Source organism: Schistocerca cancellata, chromosome 10 (assembly GCF_023864275.1).
Source record: "Schistocerca cancellata isolate TAMUIC-IGC-003103 chromosome 10, iqSchCanc2.1, whole genome shotgun sequence".
NCBI lineage: Eukaryota > Metazoa > Arthropoda > Insecta > Orthoptera > Acrididae > Schistocerca > Schistocerca cancellata.
Genome location: NC_064635.1, coordinates 116,888,471 through 116,911,431, shown reverse-complemented (window position 1 = coordinate 116,911,431; position 22,961 = coordinate 116,888,471). Strand labels below are relative to the sequence as shown.

The following is a 22,961-nucleotide window of genomic DNA, read 5'->3' as shown; positions in this document are numbered from 1 at the left end:
AGTTAAAACTTACATTGTTGCTTCCAACAGGTCGCGAAATGATCTGTGCAAATAACAGTTTCCATTGGGCAACAAAAATCCACGTAGTCGGCTATGTGTGCACAAGTGTCTAGCAACAGTGCAACCTACATCAGCAGGTCTGAAATGAGTTCTTCTAGTGCTCTAATATCTCTGAAACAGTGCTCTCCTACGTAATTCAAGTCACAGAACTTCTGCTAGGGGAAATGAAAATATAGGTTTGACAATGTCACCCCACCAGTCACAGAATCATTCCTGTTCTCTGACATTGATTAAATACTAAGATTCTACTGAAACAGAAGAGGCAGTATTTTGTTTCACACACAGTCAATATAAAAACATTTATTTCTCTCGAAACCAACAAGAATATGACTGCGAATAACACTTCGAAATATGCACCAAGACTTGATGACACAGCAGTCATTACCATTGTGTCACAGTTCAAAGCCAACAGCTACCATGAAAAATTCCTCTTGACTTGGAATATCTGCTGGAATCACAGAAATTTTGAGCTGCTACCCAGCAGTGTCGACCAACATGTGAGAAAGATAACTTTTCTGGAAATTAGTCGCTGGTGTGTTACATCCAATTGTTAGAGCAGATTTCTCTTTTTACGATCCCCTCCAAGAACTTTGACAACTGCTTGGCTCTACAAAACAGATTTATAATCACAGACATCAACTTTTTGTCGATCAACCTAGTCATTCACCACATGAGCAACTGTTTCACCATTTCTATGAAGTCACTCATTTCTTGTCTACTTCATTGTGGGTAATACACTCAATGGTGCACCACTGTCATACTGCCAAAACCATCAGTCCACTCATGGCCTCAGTGGCTGTCTCCAAGCAAACTCAAGGTAGCAACATTTCTCTTTCATGTTGGCATGTTGCCCTTTAAATATTAATGGGGTATTCCACTATATATTGTACTTAAGGAGAACAGTGAGTGACGTTCTTCTAGCGACTGCCATCAGCTTAGAGCCAGAACCATATCTGATTACTACACTGTACCACATATCATGGACTTTGCGATGTACATCCATGGTAAGACAGTTTTCTGTGTGCTCGACCTTTCTATGATACAACAGGTACACCAGAAGGTATACCCAAATCTGCTGCTTGCAATCCACTTGTTTGTGAGTTGCTTCAAATGCTATTTGGAATAAGCAATGCCACCCCAAACTTCCCAACATTTTATTGGTGACATAAGTATACTGATTACCTGCTTATAATGTCGCCTAGTGAGGCAGCGCATCTGGCTCACTTGGAGCAGCCATTCACTAGGCTGTGAGAACATAGCTTAGTAAGTAACCCGCCAAAGTGGGTCTTTATAGCGATGGAAGTAAAACTTCCTAGTCTACTTTATTAATGCACAAGGACACCTGCAACCTCAAAACAGAATATAAATAACTTTTCTTTTCCACAGTCAGAATGATACGGTGAATTACAACGTTTCTTGAGCTGGAAGTATTTTCATCGAAGTTTTATGAGTAATCCTTCACCATTGGTAGAATCATGCAATGAATTTTTAAAAGACTGCCCATACTAGGAGATGGTGAACAGATGAAAAGAAAGCATTCGTTGCAGAGTAAAAGTTACTGCTGAAAAGGCTGCATTATTAGCACATACACCTCTCGCATTTGCGGTGAATACATCATCAGCTGCAACTGGAACTGTATAACAACAACATGCACAACATGGATGGCAATGTCTGACTTACCTCAGAAAAAATTATCAAAATATCAAGTAAATTGGTCAACTTAAATGTATCATAATAAATGAATTAACATTTCAAGTTTGTTACTGGCAAAATTCATAATGGATGCTCTTGACACAGTTAATGTGACAAACTGCTGAAAAGTGAAACAATAGGAAAGTATTCTTAAAACATTTGGAAGCATTGACAGTTAAACCCCAAATAAAATTTATACCTACATCTACTAGCTACTCTGCAAGCCACCACACGGTGTGTGGTGGAGGGTGCCCTGTACCACTACACATACAGACACATTAAACAATAACAAGATGGTAATACAGAATTTTTTCTGTTACCCATTGTGTATTTTTCCCTTTCGAAGTAACAAATAACATCAGAACCAATTGTATCTTTCTCTTTCAATACAGCTGATGTTTTTACTATTAAAAATGCTAGACAATGAAAACTATTTCATCAATTTATGTGCAGGCTTTTTCTTTGTCTAGTTACTGCAAAACCTAAATCATCTTTTGTTCTTAGATATCTGGCCTCATAGGTGGAGCAACATATGTGGAAAAATATACAAATTGTCATTCAACATTTGCAATGTGTCACAAAACCAATGTTTTAATGCTGGTTAATAAAGATTAGATACAAAAGCTCGAAATCCTCTATTATAGCTTGAGCGATTGTGGCAATAATAGGTTGACTTATAGTGTCACAAGACAGTGTATCACCACAGTCAAGGTCAAAATTTTGTTCTGGAGAAACTTTGATGTATATGTCTCATTCTGTCCACTCCCATTCCATTTCATTGACAACCTGTGTAAATGCCTTCATGTGAAATGAACTGCGGTTGTTTTTTTTTTTTTTTGCTTTCTGTTTCATACCCATTCCATTCCACCAAGTGTGATTCGACTTTTACTTTAAGCGAATTTACTTGTATCCCCTATGCATCACCTAAGGCATTTCAGCGCTTTGAGTATTTTGTTGGAGTTGATATACATGGTACTAAGTGATTTATCATCCACAAGAATGTAAGCTGGGGTTGCACACTGAAAGCAGGAGTGTCTCACATCAGAAAAATTCTTGGCTGCATAAACTTTCAAACCGGAAACCAGTATCATGTGACTAGCTGCTGTAGACACCTGGCTGCAATGACAGATGAACAGCTGACATGGAACTCTGTGTTTGTATGGAATATGATTGTGTATTCACAGCTATAAAATTCGGGTACTTTTCCTCATTTTGATCCCTCAGTTATTCATATGCATAAACAAATTCGCGAGTATACTAAACCAGCTGAATGGGATTAAAGAGAGATATATGGTGTTAATTACATTTCAGTTGTGCTTAAGAACTTTTGCCTGACAGAAAGAGAAGTGTGACTGCTGTTATGTAACACATTTGTGTGATCCCATTGTAGGAGTAGACTCAAGATCAAACAGTATCACTGCATTTATTGTAATTTATGTGGTCAAGTTGTGCATTACATACTGAGAAATATATTACGTTATTGAAGATTTCCTCTCAAAATTAATACAGGCAGACCATACCATACACTACTGACACATTGTGGATTACTTTAAGTACAGTTATACAGATGTTTTAAATTTAATATTACACTATGCTCATAAATTACTTTAATGTTGTGTAATTGTTTGTCTAAACTAAATAAACAAATTTAAAAACTTCAGTATCTCTGATAAAAATAGGTCATCGACATCTTCAGGCCAGCAAAGCTAAAACCATTAAGATTTACCCAGTCTAAAGCGAAAAATAGAGAAGTATCACGTGTAGGGTCATGTCTGTCTACATCACGTCTTTGTGATAATGACTTCCCAACTTTTGTCTGCTTTTGGAACAAGGCCTTTTTAGCATACAATGGTAATACAATTAATGTGTGAAATCACTGAGAAGGGAGGCCTATATGATTCAGTTGCATATTTAACAGTTTAGTTTGTTTCCTTTTGCCACAGGAATACTGTTACTGTACAGTACTGTTTCCACAGACCCTAACATAAAAAGTAATTTTAACCAAGAAAGGTTCCTAAGTTGTGAAGGACGAAACCACTTTTAATAGATTGCTATAAACCTGCTGTGTGTGTACCTAACATTTCAATTTGGTATCTAACTGTATAAGTGGCTGTCTGACTGAGCATACTTATTAACTCCATCACTGAGTTTGTGGTGGAAAATGTACATAGCATCAGCTTCAATGTTATTTAAAATATCAGTGTCATGCGAAAAAACAAGAGTACTTACTGTGACTACTTTCTTTCCCAGCTTAAATATTGGAACATATTCTGTTCTATTTCGCAGCAACTAATCGAGTTTTCAGAGTAAAAAAAGGTGCATTAAAATCATAATGGATGTAAATCTAGAAACTCCTGTAGGCACCCTTTTAAAAGTTTAGGTATTCTACCTTTACTGCGTATTTGCATCATGATGACTCTTGATTTTTTTTTTAAATTAACGTGATGGGCGCGAATAGCACACTGTTTACACAGAAAGTCATCACAATGACAATGATGCACCAAAAAAATAGCAAAGAAAGGAAGCGAAATGACAATAAGCAAATGATATGTGAGTAGGCAAGCATAGTACACGTGTTAACTGCTACTTACAGAGTAGTAGAACACACGCAGTCTGGTGTTGTCGGATGACAGGAGAGTATGGTCAAGTTAGCTCAATTTCCAGTCCGAAACATCAATGCAGCCAGAGTTTTCCTGGCGCGAGATACTCCCCAGCTGAAGGCTTCATTTGGAATCACATCTCTGGAACTGGCAAGTGTCAATGTTTATCCTTGCTCTTCTGCCAACTGTATTGTTACGTTTGGCAACGCTGTCGAGCGTCTCCTCACGGCTCACAGATTTGAGTAATTTCATAAGCGGTGGGCTTTGTTGTTAAATGGTTGGTTAGCTGGACAACTTAGAGGACATACTGTGTTCCTGTAAGATGGGCAGAAATATGCACTAGTAAAAAAGTGTAGCGGTGTTTCGGATACTTCCCTGCAGTGTGAGCATCTATTCGCTCAAAAAATTAATTGAAAACGGATAGATCACTTCCTAAAACAGTTGGGTACTACTAACATGGAATTGAAGTCTTCGAGCCAAAAATCAGCTCAAAGAAACAAACGTCAAGCAAAAGTGTTGGAGGAGAACTTCTGGGATTGTTCCGTGTGCACTTACAGAAATACCGCGGAGGCATTTAAGTGTCTAATGTGCGACGTTCGTAAGGGCACCACTACCAGAAAACCGAGGATAAACCCGCAGCTTGTAGCCCAGCAAGTTGCACAACAATACACGTCGACGGCGCCAAAAGTCGCGAAAAAGGAGGGAGGGACAAAAGAAGGAGGCACGAAGGATCCACCTCCCAAAGAAAAAACGGAGAAGAAATCCGGGACCCCAGAGAAAGCCTCCAGAAAAAGCGTGCCACGGATCAAAAATATTGACAGGACTACTGGCGTGACAAGTGAGGTCACTGTGAACGATGTTACAGTATTTATAACAGAGTACAAAGCAAAAAAGCCCCCAGAACACTGTAGTCAGTCAAGTACCGCATCCTCGGAACTTGGAAGCCACTCAGAATCCAGCAATGACGCTCGGAGTAGTGATGCAGGTACGTTCAGCACAGCCCTCATTCCCCTTTCACTGTTCTCATAACTGTGATCATTACACTGTAATAGTACATTTGGTCCATTTCAGTTTGTGCCCACACGTATTGTAAAATAAATTTTACTGTATTAATTGTTCTTTTAATCCCTAAAAATTACTGCCCTCAAATAAGATGACACCACCAATGTTCAATGACAGTTTACATTTAGGCCTATTCTATTAATGCTTTTAATTTTAAAGTTTGCAAAAGAAACTGCTTATAGCTACACTGAAACCATTGTTCCTTTCCTCTATCAATGCAACACCCATCTAAATTGTGTGTGTGGGGTGGGAGGTGGTTGTAGTAATGAAATACTGATGTATTCCAGGTAACAAGAAAGTTTTCTGTGCATTAATTCAGCCTGACAATTTGGTAACCCAGCTTTTAAGAGTCAAGAGGTTTTAATTATAGAAAGAAGCTAGTATACTGAAGGCTTTAGCAACATTTTTACTGAACTTTGATGTGTGAGAGGCAGTTATACATAACTGGCTACGTAATATTCACCCAAGAAAATATTCTAATGTACACTGAATTGCAGAACATGGCTTAAGCCTAGGTACACAGAGAAAACACTACATATTGTGTAGACAGTTAAGTGAAAGCCCTCACCCTGCCCTCCTTGTAATTTTCAGTATTGCACAGATTTGCTACCAGTCAAATGTTATCACAATCAGATTTTGTGCTTTCACATTCATCAAATTCGATGACGCACAACTAGATTGTCACCTTTCATCGTAACCTAGGCCTCAGGCTGCACTACAGATCAGTCTGTCATCACAACCAAGATTTCAGGGGTTTCGGTCCATATGTAACTTTAGCTGACAGTTCTGAAGTAACAATATTTGCACTCATGAAATATGTTTGAACGAAGAGACAGCTAAACTAGACGTGAAAACAATTTCCATAAGCTATAATATATCTTTAAATAAAGTTCAGAGAATCCTGATGCAGAAATTGCGGAATTGGAAACAGTTAAGTGGAAAGACTCTTAATGCATTTGGAAAGATGGTTATCCTTTTGTAATGAGCCTCCAGTTGGTTTCTCTGTGCAGCCTTTAAAAGTGCCATAGGCCTACATATGTCACTGGAATTTGTTTACGTACAGATGCTATGTATGTCGTGTTGCGGAGAAACAGTAGTGAAACATACCAAGAGAAATAGCAGACTGAGACGCTTATTTTTCGTCCGGCTTATCACAGACTAATACATTCCCTTGATTGACACTGACAGTAGTCGTTTAACTTTTCCTACAGAGTTTATAAATTTTGTTGTCATAACTTCATAAGTAGGCAGTCGTGAATAGACAGACTGGTAACAATATTTAAGACTGCAGCTGTAATGTAATGGTCAATGTAGATCCTTTAAAATAGTGTAATTATTCATTTCACACTGTCTCGCTGCAGATACTGGTAATACAGTTTGTTTGGTAATTGCCTACAGTGATCACTATTTTACCTGTTTTACATCTCCTTCCACAAACAACTACATTGACAGCAATGAGCAGTGTTAGATGATATAGTGGCCTACATAATATGCTGTAGGGTACTATCAAGAAGATATCTAGCTTCTCAGTCATCTGAAACTTTGTGTACGTGTCCTGTACCCAAATTGCACGCAATACAAAAGACAAAATACAGGATGAGGGTCCACAGTTGATAATCTACTGGCATGAAACCAGTGGTATTCAAAAGTGTGGTACTACTAACATGTATGTCTTTGTTAAATTCACATTTCTGGTTGACTGGTTCCACTCCAAACTTTTAAAATTATGTACATTGTTGTAATGTTCATAGTTGCATCGTAGCTGGCTGTTGAATGAACGTGCTGCTGTGTTGTGTTCTTCAGTTTCTATTGGACATAGAGGACTTGTGAGACTTTCATAGAAGTTTATGAATAATATCAACACACGCCCCTCAGACTATCCCCAGGAACCAGCTGCAAAGGAGCACCCTCCTAGTCACCCAATTGCGTAGAAGAATTTCTCTTGCTGGAATGTGTGAAAGGTGGTGGGTAGGAATTGCCCCCGTGTGTATATTTTTAAAAAAATATCCAGCTGTGCTAATATGATATGCACCACACCCATGCTGCCAGCAGTTGGACTGTCACACAATAAATGACTTCAACTACAGCACTCTCACTGCCAGTTCTTTATATCACTTAGCAGCCACTATTTAAAATACCTGGTAATGACCTGAGAGCTTTCTGCTATTGTTAATGGTCTCATTATGGCTTTATTTCATTGGTAGTAATGGAAAGAGGTCAAGTAGTTTGTAAAATAAATTTTGTTAGTATTTGTTGTTGTGCCCCAAAATACTATTCTTAGTTGAAATAAATTTTTGTGACAGTGTAATTACACTGTTGTGGCTGGCACTCCCAGTCCCTCTCAGCCATCACCTGCCTACCTCGTACTCTCCCCCCCCTCCACTCCCCCCTTTCTTCACCTACTCCACACAGCACAGCTCCTCACCTTAGTTTGATTTAGTCAGCTGAGTCAATGTAGCTGTGCAGGAGTGTGCTCTCTCTCTCTCTCTCTCTCTCTCTCTCTCTCTCTCTCTCTCTCTCTCTCTCTCTCTCTCTGTGTGTGTGTGTGTGTGTGTGTGTGTGTGTGTGTGTGTGTGTGTGTGTGTGTGTGGGGTTCTGAAGAAGAAATTGCCCAAAGCTAGCAACGTCTTATTTGTGCCTTTCAATCATTTAGCATATCAGCTACTCACTGAGTTCTTATGTGTACTCCTTAAACTATTTTTACACAAGTTTATAATGTATTCTTACCAAGTAAGTTTCCTGCAGATAGAAGTTTAATGCCCTTTTCACCACTCACAAGTGTATTGGTTTGTCAGAGATGCCAAGCTACCCGAAAGCCAAGCTGGGAAGCACACTCCTGCTTTGAGAAGGAAGAAGTGGGAGTTTCTCCTCCTATAAGTTCTGATGGACCATCTGTCGACAAATTTAACTATATTCTCACTATATTCACATTAAACTGGTCAGTTGCCTTACTAAACAAAAATCAGGTTTTTGTTTTGTCCTCCTGTTATGGAGGGCCAGATAGTGTTGTCTGCAAACTGTGATCATTTGTTAGAGCTCACATAATTAAAAAAAAGATCACAAAAGGTCATAACACATGTTGGTGTGAAGGCTCTATGTTTCAACTTCTCTTTGTGTGTGTCAGTCACCATTCCACAGAAAAGATTTGATGGCTTTCAAGGACACAACTCCTGTCACTACAGTAATTTAACTACATTGAGGCTGCAATAAAAACTTGTTAATAAGACAAAAAAATGGTAATTCATTGACACACTTTCTTTTGTTGACATAGATACTCTAAGCTCTGCTGCTGTTTCTAGGAACAAGGTTATATTGTTCAGAGTAACTATCAAGAGTTCGAGAATGATCTTGCACTCTGTAGTCAAGCAGGAATTGACATGTGCCTGCTATTTTAAATCTGGTATCTAAAAACAATCCTGTTTCTAGCCATTGATTATCATACACAATAGTAAATATCAATTCAGGCAGGCTAGGGTTTTTTTTTTATTTGAAAGATAATTGCTTAATGATTACAAAGAAATCCTCCATTTGGACTTATCTGTCAAGTTCTTTTACTACAGTGCTCAGAACTTTTTTTTTATAATTTATGGAACTTTTTTATTTTATTTTTTTTTTTTTTTCAAAAATGCCAATCCAAAACATTTTGATTTTTTTGTGGTGATTAGTACCTTATAGTACTACATTCCCTGAAAAGGAGAGCTTCCACTTTTATGTTGAACTGGCTTTTATAAACTATCAAAATTTTTGCCATACGTAAAAATGGGTTTATTACTACATTATCACATAAGAGGCCTTAAAAAACAAAACCTATCCTTTCTTTCAGGAGTGCTAGTTCTGCAAGGTTCGCAGGAAAGCTTCCGTAAAGTTTGGAAGGTAGGAGACGAGGTACTGGCAGAAGTGAAGCTGTGAGGACGGGGTGTGAGTCGTGCTTTGGTAGCTCAGTTGGTAGAGCACTTGCCCGCGAAAGGCAAAGGTCCTGAGTTCGAGTCTCGGTCCGGCACACAGTTTTAATCTGCCAGGAAGTTTCAAAACCTAGCCATATTTAACATAATTTTACTTTTGGAAGATGAGCAAGAAACTCATTTTTCAAGCATTTCAAATGGTTCCAAAATGTGTGTGAAAGGTCCAAAGACTTAAAGGTTTCAATTTATACAACTTCTGTGCACTCTGTTATGTATTGAAATTGACCAGTCAATGAACTAAAAATGTGTTCCACTGCTTCAGTATCTTCCTTTGATATAGAGATGCCTTCCTGTTGAACCAATAGGAACTGATGCACTTAAATCTTCAAAACATTGTGAACAGGAAGTGAGCACTGATGGCGTTGTTGCTGTCCTTCAGTTGGAAACGTATATTCAGCATCTGGTCCATGTGGTAGCATAAAGTTCACTACAATTTTGTTTAACTCGTAACTGGTGTCTATATCTCTGCAATCCACCAGTCACAGCCATACACACAAACCACAAACATCCACCATCTGAAGTTGTGATTCTGAATATAATCCTGCTGTTTGTGAGGTGTTGGCTGAACGAATGAAATTTCTTCTTTCTTGCTCTTTAAAGTGCGTTTAATATGAGTTCGCCCATCACTTTGAGTCCAAAAATGTGTCTTATGAACCCCCTTCACAGGAGTAGTTTGTTTGGACCATCCTTCTTTTTTCTGCTCACAGAATTCTTTGTTTTCCTCTTTGGACAAAAGAATGAGGACTGTGGATGTGTAAGATTTCACAACTCTCGTAAAATCCTCAGCATTCTAAATCGAAGCTGTATTTGGTCTGGAAAGATTGTTTTGTAGTATGGTGCTACAGCAGGTCTCCTACACAATCACAAGGCCCCTTCCTGTGACCAGTAGCACTGTATACCCAGTCAGTTTGCACAAGTGACTTACTCAACTCAAACAGCTGGTAACATTTTTTTTTTAATGTCTAGGAGCAACATTAGAAATAATGATGACCACCTCTGCCTTTGTTTGCAGTTGAAGAATTTCACGCATTGCTAACAAAGTGTGTGCTGAGTCATGTCCTGTGTCATCACTTATAACTGCAACACTTGTGCTCTCGTTTTGAAAATATGTCACTCCTGTAAAAAAACTGGTCATTACTCCAATGATACCCTTATACTTCTTGTGGGAGAATTACAGACCAGTTCTCAGCAACATCACAGTGAAGCACTAAACACACTTCTTCAGCCTGTACACTCCCTCTCACTTCTGCAGTGTGTTGCAATTTTGTCAGATGCTGGTGTGTTCCTGCTTTCACTGACCATTTACCAAGTTCATCAATGAAACTGTCAAAGGCAACAGTTTTCTTAATTAGTTTATTTTCCTCACATGTCGCATATGTAATTTCTGCAGAGTTATCTCCTACATCTTCCAAGCCAAGTGTCTGTAAAGACAATCCTCCCTTTCAAAGGCAGTCTCCACATTCTTGAAACAAACAAGTCTCTCGCTTTATGTCACAGACTACAAATGACTTCACACGCCCAACCAAGGTGTCATATATCATGAGCTCCAGTAAGTTCTTCAAAGTTACCATACAGAGTTCAAAATTCGCACAGTACACACAAAACAGACATCTCTAGGTTGGTGTGCAACTACCCACTTAGGTCACAGTGCATAAAATATTGATCTTCCAATATGTGAAGTTGTATAGTTGCTCTTATAAACTGCAGAAGTTTCTTTTAACACTGTGAGTCATGTACCTCTTCACTTTCACAACTTTTTGACCTTCAACTGTTACAGTTATAGGCCTAATGTCTTTTTTTGTTGGCGCTCTGGAGAGAACAGTCCCATTTATCTTCCAGATAAAATGACTGCACCATTTGAACTTGTGCTGCTTCTATAGGATGACTGTAATAGAGATCTGGTCTTCCAAAGTCTCCTTTTACAAGCCTCACATTTCTTGATTTGTCTACCATGTACTTTGATACTGATGGAAGTGCTTCAAAATTGTTTTCTTTGAAAATGTGTCTCGAATGATAGTTAAACTTGTACCAGTTCACTGTAGGATGCATATTATTCAACAGGTGGATTGATATTTGTGAAAAATTCCTGGCACGAGGTGCAGGAGTGCTTTGGTTCATTTTCTTCTGAAGATGGAATTTCTACTTTGAAGAGTGTGGTCAGTTTTGCCGTAGTGTATTCATCCATAGCTTTAGTAATTTCTCTGCACATTCGTGATGCATAAGAGCTTATGACAACTTCACTGACCTCGGTTTCTTAACAGAACTAACATCTACCTCTGTAGTTGACTGATTCAGGGTATTTAATTCTTCCTCTATTGATGCAAAATCTGCATCATCTGCACCATGGGAGGCTTCGCCTTGTTCAGGTACTATCATTGTTGTTATTCTGTCAAAACATTTAGAACACAAAAAAGCCGTTGCCGGAAACATCTTTACTTTGAAAGAGAGTCTTCAAATGAGAACACTTATTTCCATCCTGAACAAAGTCTGTTCCTTTGTTTGTCTTATATATCACTCTTTTATGGCTATGCAAATAGTCAGGACACTTCACATTCCTGTGGCCCAAGTCAGAAGACATTTCAAACAGTCCTTTTAACAAAATACACCTCAACTGTGTCAACTGGCAAATTCCTCATGAAAACACAGAACTCACTGGATGGTATCAGATTTCATAAAGCCTCTGCAGTAAACGAATTATCACTGAACAACTACAATACAGAAACCTGCAATGAACAACCACAACGAAGAAACTGACAAGAAACTACAACAAAGTGTAAGAAATATCTGCAACAATGAAAATGAAAAGAAATAACTGCTGCAAAAAAAAGAAGGTGATAAGAAATAACTGCAACAAAGACAATAGAAATAAACATTGTAACAAAGAAATTAGTAAGAAACAACTCCAGTGAAGACATACACCATATGATCAAAAGTATCTGGACACTTGGCTGAAAATGACTTAAAAGTTCATGGTGCGATCCATCGGTAATTATGGCGTTCAGTATGGTGTTGGCCGACCCATAGCCATCAAGGCTAGGAGCTTCCACTCTCGCAGGCATACGTTCAGTCAGGTACTGGCAGGTTTCTTGGGGAATGACGGCCCATTCTTCATCAGAAATAGTGGACCTAGGGATGTTTAGGAGTGTGGAAATCTCAAGTACAGACGTATGACACAAGTGACACCCAATCACCTGACCACTTTCAAAGTCTGTGAGTTCCGTGGAGCACACCATTCTGCTCTCTCATGATGTCTAACTACTACAGAGGTCACTGATATGGAGTACCTGACAGTAGGTGGCAGCACAATGCACCTGATATGGAAAACATATGTTTTTGGGGATGTCCAGATACTTTTGATCATATAGTGTACGTTACCCTTGAAAGTTAAAAAAAATGATTTTTTAAAATGAAACCTGTTCAACTTAAAAGTGGAAGCTCTGCTTCACAGAGAATATAGTACTGCATGGTACTAATCACCAGAAAAAAATCTAACTTTCCTGTATTGGCATTTTTGAAAAAAAAAATTTCTATGAATTATAAAAAAAAGTCAAAAGGTGACAGTAGAAGAGCGTTGACAGATATGTCCAAATGGAGGATACCATTGTAATTATAAAGCAATTATCTTTCAAATAAAAAAAAACTGTAACAAAATATCTAGAACTGTTAATGAGATATAGCATTTTAAAATTTTTACCAGATTTTGCACATTCCAAATGGTATGTACAGTGTTATCTTTGGTGGGCTGTATCTCGGGTCAGGACTCTTTTTTATTTTATTTTTATTATTATTAATTTTTTTTTTTTTTTTTTTTTTTTTTTTTTTTTTTTTGTTGAGAAAAAAAAATTCGTGTTCCTTACTTAGTCCTTCATTTTAACATCAATAACAATGTAACCCCCACCCCCGTCTGAAGTGACACTGATTATGCCTGCAGTAACAAGACAATTCAAGGACCCCTACCATATGGGATGGTCCATCAGTTAAGACATTGAACTTGGGTTCTGGTGATAGGGGGTTCAGATCTCTGCTTGGTCTCCCACTTTCTGTGGTTTCCATAATTTGATGAAAGTAGGGAGAGAAGGGAAGGTGGGCTTATGAATCAACCCAGAAAAGACAGAACTAAGTGGGAGGATGAGCCACAGTGTGCTTGGTGATTTACAAGTTGGGGTGATGAAGCTGAAGGTAGTTGGGAACTTTAAATAATTGGGATCACACCTCAACTGGAGGAATACTGCCCAGTAAAACCAATCATGAAATCAAGGTCTTATGTCAACAAAAGTTAAAAATGAAGGCAAATAATGTATTAATTGTGCCAGTATTGCTTTACGGTATTGAAACATCGAGTACTATTGAGAGCAGTAGAAGAAAACTGATGGTTTGTGGAAGAAAACTGATGGTGTGTGAAAGAAAGATTGAAGAAATATTTTTGTGCCGGTGTAGGAAGAAAAAGGGTGGAGGGAACAGATGAATCATCTTAATATTGTACAAAAAGCAAAGGTTAAGTGACTGCAGTGGGCTGGACATGTTGCAGGGATTCCATAAGTAGGGGAGGTCAGGGAAAGCATTTACAAGGAAGACTGAAAAAGATGAGAGGATCAACTGAAAAGATATGCAACAAGTAGAATTCACAGGAAACTGGATGGAAGCTGCACAGAACAGCATTTGGTGGAGGCAGTTTGTAAGTTCAGTGCAAAATTTGCAAGGTCCCCAATTGCCAGTTAAGTAAGTAACAGAATGAAATGCAGGCAGCCTATTTCCTTCTCTTATTCTTGCCCTATGTGAGTTTGTACTCCCTCTGTAATGACCTCATTGCTGATGGGATCTTCAATCTTAATATTTGTTTCTCGTTTTCTCCGAGCACACCCTTACTTCAGCTTGCAGCATCATTCTGCCAGTAGTGCCCTCCATGGAGGGAAGCTGTAGCAGCTCCAACCCTTATTTGTAGAAGTGATGATAAGACACCAAGAAAATAGACTACAGGTTCAAAAAATGAGGTTTCTAAGAAGATTGGAAGGACGTACAAGAGAAGGTAGTAAAATAAATTAGGCTATAAGGGCACAGTTAGAAATGTATAGCCTAAATGAAAAAAATAAAAGAAAAATGACAGAATGGAGGAAAGATGTAAACTGTGTAGGTGGAGAAAGGCTTCTAGCAAGAGCTTTCAGTTATAAAGGCACTGGAAGAAAAAATATAGGAAGACGATAGAAGAGATCAGTACCATAACAGGCAATTTGCCTAATACATGAAGTGAAGGTGTTTTGCCTCATTTTAGTCCTTGTACATTTCTGTGAGGACGCACAAAAAAGTGTTTATATGTAAACAGCATGCACATATTCCACAAATCCCTGTGACTCAGGGACACTTCATACTATTTTTCATGACAATTACAGTTTGAGTTCGGTTTTCACGTGTTTATTATTTATTTATTTATTTGAGCAAGAGTATCATCTTGTTGATTGTGAAATATGTGGCCACCTTGTACTTTTAAATACTGTCTGATTCCTCCTAGAGATATTTAAGGGAGCATAACAAGACAAAACACTATTCACTAGAACAAATTACTGTAGCAGACGACATTGTACTGGTGATTTTGATACTGTAGTAATACACGTGTAGCCATGTGGAGATGGGAATGGCCTGGAACTTCTTAAAAGTATTCACAGCTGGTTGCTTTCTGCACCAAAAATTGTTAAAAAATCATGGTTTAGTTTTCATTTTTATTCCATAACTAAACAACTGCTGAGATGCGTAATCTGCTTAGAACGACTTTTTGAAGGCTTCTGTTGGTCTCACAAATTCTGTGTAAATCCATGTTCTGTCCAACAGGGGGTATAATCTTAACAGTCGATATTTTTTATTTAGAGATGATCGTTAGGCCAGTTGACAAAGTATTGCATAGGAGAGAAAGACAAAGAGGGGAGTGGGGTGAACCTAGCTGAACACATAAAATATGAAGTGTGCAAATACACTTTACCGCTCAACCAGGAAAGTCCTAGTCTCATCACTTGTCCACAGAACTGTTCACCGATGCTAAATGGAAAAGTCGTCATTGACATTAAATGTAGGGAGTGGTGTTCAATTTGGAGCCATTACTTCAAGTTCAGCCATCCAAGCAATTATTTGAAACTTCCTTCCATATCAAAATTGTATGGTGGACTGGGTCACAAACCAGGGACCTTTGCCTCTCTTGAACTGACTCGTCCAGGCACAACTCACAAGCCACCATCAAAGCTTCGTTTTTCCATTACATTTTTTTCTACCTTCCAAATTTCAGTATTGAATAACAAACCACTCCTCTGTATTTTATGGAATAAAGGGAAGTTACTTTGGTGGTAGTGATCTCTCTGACAGATTGGCACAATAAGCTCAGCATCGACTAGCGACAGGAGCTTTTAGGAAGAGTCCAGTGGCCAGCGTACTGGTGGAAGCTGGCTTCCCTCCATTGCAAATCAGATGTGCACAATTGCTTGCCAGTTACGTAGCACACATCCGTAGTTCTCCTGAGCATCCAAATTACCGTCTCCTTTTTCGCCCACGGCAATCCATCTCCCGCATCGGCAGCCCAGGTCAGGGCTAATGATTGTGGTTCGCGTGTGGTCCCTTCTCACCGAACTGGAGTCCTTCCCTTTACCACCTCTACTTGCGGTCCGTTCACGTACGCCTCCATCGTGTACACCTCGGCTGCAGCTTTGTCTGGACCTGTCACATGGCCCTAAGGACTTTGTTAGCGCTGCGGCTCCCGACTGACACTTCTTCTCAATTCTTGATGTGTTCCGGGGTTCTGAAATGGTTTACACCAATGGCTGATGGCCCCGTTGGCTTTGTCTTCATTCACGGTGGCCATATTGAACAGCATTCCTTACCCGATGGCTGCAGTATATTCACTGCAGAGCTGGTGGCCATTTCTCATGCACTTCAGTATATCTGTTCACGCCCCGGGGAGTCTTTTCTTTTATGTACTGACTCCTTGAGCACCCTGAAAACTGTCAACCAGTTCTACCCTTCTCTTCCTTTGGTAGCTTCCATCCAGGAGTCCGTCTATACCCTGGAACGGTCCAGTCGTTCGTTGGTCACATTGGAATCCCAGGAAATGAACTTGCTGACAGGCTGGCCAAACAGGCTACACAGAAACCACTTCTGGAGATGGGCATCCCTGCAACTGACCTGTGTTCGTTATTATACCGCAGCGTTGTTCAGTTTTGGGAGACGGAATGGCAAAATCTCAGTACGCACAACAAACTGCGAGCCATTAAGGGGACCACTAATGTATGGAAGTCCTCTATGAGGGCCTCTCACAGGGACTCTGTGGTTCTCTGCCGGCTCCGCATTGGCTATGACTGGGTGAACCACGGCTACCTCCTGCGCCATGAAGACCCACCTCAGCGTCGGTGCAGCACCCAGTTGGCAGTGGCCCATATTCTTCTACTCTGTCCTTCTTTGGCTGCGCAGCAACTTCATCTTTGGTTGCTGGACTTGTTACCATTGATTTTAGCAGACAATGCCTCATCGGCTGGTTTGGTTTTACGTTTCATCCGTGAGGGTGGGTTTTATCATTCTATCTGAGCTTTAGCACATGTCCTTTGTTCCTCTGTGTCCTCCACCCTAGTGCTTTTAGGGTGGAGGTTTTAATGTGTTGCAAAGTGGCTGGCTTTTCCTTTTTATTTCCGTGGTCGGCCAGCCACTGTTTTTCCTCGTTTTACTCTCTTCTAACTGTTTCTTGTATCTCTCTGTTGTTTTCTTGTCAACATTTGTTCCTTTTAGTGTCCGTTGCCTTTTATTCATTCTTGTGGTCTTTCCTTTCTTTCTGTTTTGTGTTGTATGTTTTGTCTGTTTTATTCTCACACTTGTGGCATTGTTTTATTAGGAACAAGGGACTGATGACCTCATAGTTTGGTCCCTTTCTCCCTAGTTTAAACAAACCAACCAATAAGCTCAGCAACTTCTTTAATGCTATACAAGATTACTAAACCATGTTGTGGAATTGAGATCCCCCACCCTGTCTTCTCTCTCTCTCTCTCTCTCACTCACTCTCCCCCTCCCTCCCCCCTCCCTCCTTCCCTCCCCCCCTCCCCATATCTCTCTCTCTCTCTCTCTCTCTCTCTCTCTCTCTCTCTCTCACCCCCTCCCTCTCCTTCCTCTCCCCCCATGATTTTCATGAATAACGCAAAATGCTGTTCACTATACACAACACATCAATCTCATTTGTGAAACATACAGTATGTTTTACCTAAGTAATCTACTCAGCAAATGGCGGCAGGCAAAAAACACACAAAAGATGTGTAAATGTGCGAACGTTTGGAGTCTGTTGCTTCTCCTCCTGGCAGAGGTTGGAGAGAAAAGAAGAGGGATGGAGGAAAAGGACTGATGGGATTTAGAAAATGAGACCTTGTTATCCCATCCAATAAATTTCCCTGACCTGGGGTTCTGAGTGACTTCTCTGCAACTCTTTCCATTTCCTAAACCTCACCAGTACTTTTCCTTCATCCCTCTTCCTTTCCATTCAAAACTTCTACTAAAAGAAACAATCACTGGCTCCAAAACCTCACGTGTTTCCATTAAGTTATCTTTTATTTTAGTTGCACTTGAGTGCAGCATTTGCATACTACATAAATGAGTTGGGATTGCCAGCAGCAAGAATGCAATCACATTGTCACAAAAATTTATTTTAACAGATAAAAGTATTTTGTAGCATGATTATAAATACTTAACAAATATTTGTTTCAAAATACTTGACCTGTTTCCATTTAACAAATGGAAGAAAACAGTAATTTGTCCATTACCAATAGCAGAAAGCTCTCATGAGTGGCTTCCATAGATTTTCCTGGTGTCTTATATGTTCATGCTCTTCACAAGTATGCTGCCGGATATGATCGTCTTCACTACACGACGGGAGTGCTGCAGTTTAATTCATGTTCTGAACAACAGTTAGGCTGCTGGCAGAGTAGATGTAGCGGATAATTGAGAGGCAGTCTAACTGCAGCACGGGGAATAGGGGAGGGGGAAAGTTAATAGTTACAAAGGCTACAAAAGTCGTATTGCATTGTAGCCACACCAGAAAAACATCTGGGCAGCTTCACACCTGTCCTAGAGGTGAATACCATGTTACTTATAATCTGAAGTCTAGTGAAGGGATGAGTAATGTAATCTGCGAATTTGGCTCTTTTTCAAAATACTGTGTACAGCTCCAACTCAACATCACCCTCACTGTTGATGACATCAGACATGTAACTGGCCAATGTTACTTTTCAGGTAGTTTCACAAGCTCTGTTTGAAGGATTCCATTGAACAGTAAATGCAAAACTTGGGAAGTTCCTCAGGAAAATAGGGAAATCAAATATGGGTGAGATCACACCTCACTACATCATATCATACATGACAGTCTACTTCTGTTGGATTTGGCTTTAAGTTAGTTGCTTAGCTTAATGCTGGAAGCACATTACTGCTAAACCAGTGGTCGATCTGAGCAAAACATGGTTTTCACTAGATCTTGACTATCAAAGGACAGAGCTACAATAATACTAGTGCTCTCATTTGAAGGAATGTGTAGAAAAGCAAAACAGCACAGCTTGGACAACAAAGTAGTGTTTGCTTCACTATATACTGCCAAAACATTAGCAGTCTCTTAAAATAAAAAGGTTTTGTATGGTTTCCCTAAACCAAGGATACATCTCTTCCTCATCTTGTCCAATTCAAGTGTGTACCCCATCTTGGACATCATTGTCAACAGGATATTAAATACAAGGGGTGAACCTACACTTTCAGTGCTGAGATGTGAATGGTTAAATGGTGTACTTGTAGACACATTCTAGCATTATCGAAACATCATTTTGAACTCTAGGAAATTGATTGGATGCGCCTTTAGAGTTAAAGGTTAATATCACACTATTATACAACAAAATTTTATGAAAGGTGGCGTTGCCTTGTACAGGAAAGTCAAATCGTGTCAAGTACCAGCCCCTAGAGCTTTGTAAGCATTGTGTTGCATATCTCAGTGACTTCTTTGCCACATTATTGGTGTTGACCCTTTTCATTCGTAGTCATAACTGTTTTCAAGCCACTACTATTTTAAAGCTTAATCAGGTAGTCGAAGAGGGTGTTAATAAGGTGGTGTAAAAATAATGCAAGTGGCTTGCCGTGCCTGCCTGCCATGTCAAGTTGCGTAACGGGTTAAAGAGTCCATTGTAGGTTCCCCTATAACTGCAGTGTTCTGGGTGGCAGACAGATGTACGTTTTTGGGCCACCTATTGTGTGCACTTCCTACTGCAGAGACAAATGGAGAGTGATAATCAGCAGAACTCCAGGTCCATATCTGAGTGTTATCATTTTTTCCCTGCAAGATTCTGACAGCTTCCCTACTAATCATACTTTAGCGTATCAATCGAAAATCTCAGTTGCTTGCTGTTTGGATCTCGATAAACTGCAAACTGCATAGGATGTAGTTTATACCACTTTTTTGTAACGGGGACTATAGTTTGGTGTTGTCAATGTCATAACAATTGATGTGCTCTCTTGGGGTGTTGTCCGTAGCTGATAGATGTGATTTTGTACAAGGTGTAAGCAAATTTAGTGCCACCTCCCAAAATTTACTAAGATTAACACTCTGTTGCTGTTAGATAAATTATCCAACACTCTAATCTCATGTGCCTCCTTTATTAAATTGTTTCAGATATAGGTACCTGCATAATAATACTGACCATTTTGTGTGCACAGGTGATACTTTACTTGACTACTGCTGCTATATTGGTGAGCAAGTAAGAAGGGGTAATACACAGTGGCAAGTAGCAGTGTGCCATGTAACGCTCGTCATTATACTAGGTCTTGAGTATAGTGCACACTTTGTGGTGCACATGGAGCGTTTAGAGTCATTTACTGTGTTAGTTTAGATATGGTGGAGATATTTAGCTACTGTAGTGTTCATTATGGGTGGGTTAAAGGAAGCACTAAGCGACCCCGAGGAAAATCAGTTTGGATTCTGGAGAAGTGTGGGAACATACAATGCAATATTGCCCCTATGATTTATCTTAGAAAAGACTGAAGAAAGACAGACTGATGTTTAAAGCATTTGTAGATTTAAAGAAAGCTTTTGACAGTGTTTCCTGGAATACGTTTTGAATTTATGAAGGAAGCAGAAATAAAATATGGGCACAGAAACCAGACCACAGTTATAAATGGCAAAGGGTGTGAAAGGGAAGCAGTGATTGAGAAAGCAATGAGACAATGTTATAGCCTATCCCCTGTGTTAACCAGTCTGTACACTGAGCAAGCAGTAAAAAATAAACACAAAAGAAAGGGAAAATTTGGAAAGGGAATTAAAGTTCAGCAAGAAGAGATAAAAACTTTGTGGTTTGCCGATGACATTGTAATTCAGTCAGATACAGCAAAGGACTTGGAACAGCTATTGAAGAGAATGGATGGTGTCCTGCAAGAAGATTATAAGATGAACATCAACAAAAGTAAAACAAGGGTGTTGGAATGTAGTTGAATTAAAATCACATGATGCTGACGGAATTACCTTAGTAAAGTAGTAGACGAGTACTACTTTTTTCGGCAGCAGAAAAACTCGTGATGGTCGAAGTAGGAAGGATATAAAATGCAAACTGGCAATAGTAATGGAAGCAATTTTGAAAAGAGGAATTTGTTAACATCTAATATAAATTTTGATGTTAGGAAATCTTTTCTGAAGGTATTAGGAGAGTTGCCACATGCGGAAGGGAAATGTGGATGATAAGCACTTCAGATAAGAAGAGAACAGAAGCTTTTGAAATGTGGTGCTAATTTAGAATGCTCAAGATTTAATGGTTAGACCGAGTAACTCAAGAGGAGGTAATAAATCAAGTTGGAGAAGAAGGTATCAGTTGATAGGACACATTCTAAGATGTGAAGATTCATCAATTTAGTAATGGAGGGAGGTGTGTGTGTGTGGGGGGGGGGGGGGGGGATATTGTAGATGGAGACCAAGGGATGAACACAGTAAGCAGGTTTAAATGGATGGAGGTTGTAGTAGTTATGCAGAGATTAAGAGGCTTGCACTGGATAGAATAGTGTGAAAAAATGCATCAAACCTGTTTTTGGATAGAAGATAACAATAACAACAACAACCACAACAACAATAATAATAATAATAAAGCAAACAAGACGAGTATTGCGTTAAAAAGTGATCGCAATCATTTTCTAAGAAAATCAATTTTTCCTGGTAGAGTCAAAAGCAGAAACAGTGGCCCCAAAGTGATGTTATCCCTGGTTTGTCACTTACCGGAGAAGGTCATGGCCGGAGAGTGGGAGGTGGGACAGAGGTGGAGACTACGTTGGCAACACACGGTATGCTCCATCACTCTCAGTGCTCTCACCTTTGTAGTCGCATGGCACTGTTATAGAGATGGGTGTGACATTGATATTGCTTTTGCCTTGAGTCCAACTGTTCTGCCTTTTGTCTGCTCTACACTTCTCGTTTTTGGAGGCCTGTGTCACCTGTAGCAGACCTGTGAGGTTTACACCCAACACACGTGAGGGAAAATGCAGGAAAAGTTTGCAAAATATTGTGGGCAAAGTGGTTGTATTCACTCAGCTGTAAACTTAGAAATCTTCAGATCATCTATTCTGCCAAAAAAAGATTTGAAGATAAAGTCTGACTCGCAGCTTATGGAGGCCCAGTGGAATCGGATTAGGGCTTAGTTGTCAGGAACAGTGTAGCTTCTGAACATGACAAATTATACAGGTAACGTGAAATGTTAAAAATTTTCTGGCCTATTATACCACAGCCGACCACAGCAAAGTAACTTTGAATATGGTACTCTGTGATTACGTTTCCATTATGTCAGATCTCTTGCAGAAAGTGCAACAGATTTTCTGCATATGCGCCGCACTGCAGTGTTTCCATTTAGTGTTAGCTTAAAAATTATAGTGCCACATATATTTTGTATATGTGTACTACATTTTGCCATGTGCTGTAGGTAATGTTGCAATGCCCAAGCTGGTTGTAAGCACTATTACATTGATGCTCTGTAAGGTTTTGGCACCCGTATTTTGGATACCAGCTTGTAGCAAGGCTGCAGACATGTCATCTACATCTACTCTGTAAACCACTGTGAAGTGCACATCAGAGGGTACCTCCCATTTTACCATTTCCTAGGGCTGCTTATTTTTCCACTCACGTATGGAGTACAGGAAGAACGAATGTTTAAATGCCTCTGTTCTTCTTCGTAAGGTGCTGTCCCTCTTCAAAGGTTGGTTGTCATTCTAGCTAATAATGTTCTTGAATATGTTTATCTAAACAATTGTTGGGAACGCACCTGAATCACATCTAACATTCTGCAGTCAGTGTTCATTGTCTTCCTATCGATCTTTTCTTTACGCCTTTTCCTTCCATAATGAGAGTATTGTACCTTTCTCCTCTCATGATATGGCCAAATATGTTGTAGTTTTATGGTTTTGATTGTTTTCCTCAATTCCTTATTCTTATTAATTTGCAGTAAAACTGCTTTGTGTCCAGGATATTTTCACATTTGTTAACATAGTCACATTTGGAATGTTTCCACTTTCTTCATTGTTGCCATGCCTTCTTTCCGTAAAAAAAGTACTGGGATTACAA

At 39.4% G+C, this 22,961-nt stretch overlaps 1 protein-coding gene across 1 annotated transcript in view; it reads left to right on the top strand.

Annotated features, from left to right (window-relative positions):
• Positions 1-4,587: 4,587 nt before the first annotated feature.
• The window catches only part of LOC126106421 (YY1-associated factor 2), a 32,427-nt gene continuing 14,053 nt past the window's right edge, over positions 4,588-22,961 (top strand). The window contains exon 1 of the mRNA XM_049912697.1: positions 4,588-5,337. Within this exon, the coding sequence (XP_049768654.1) occupies positions 4,809-5,337 (529 nt within the window). The 5' untranslated portion in view covers positions 4,588-4,808. The remainder of the gene's footprint in view (positions 5,338-22,961) is intronic.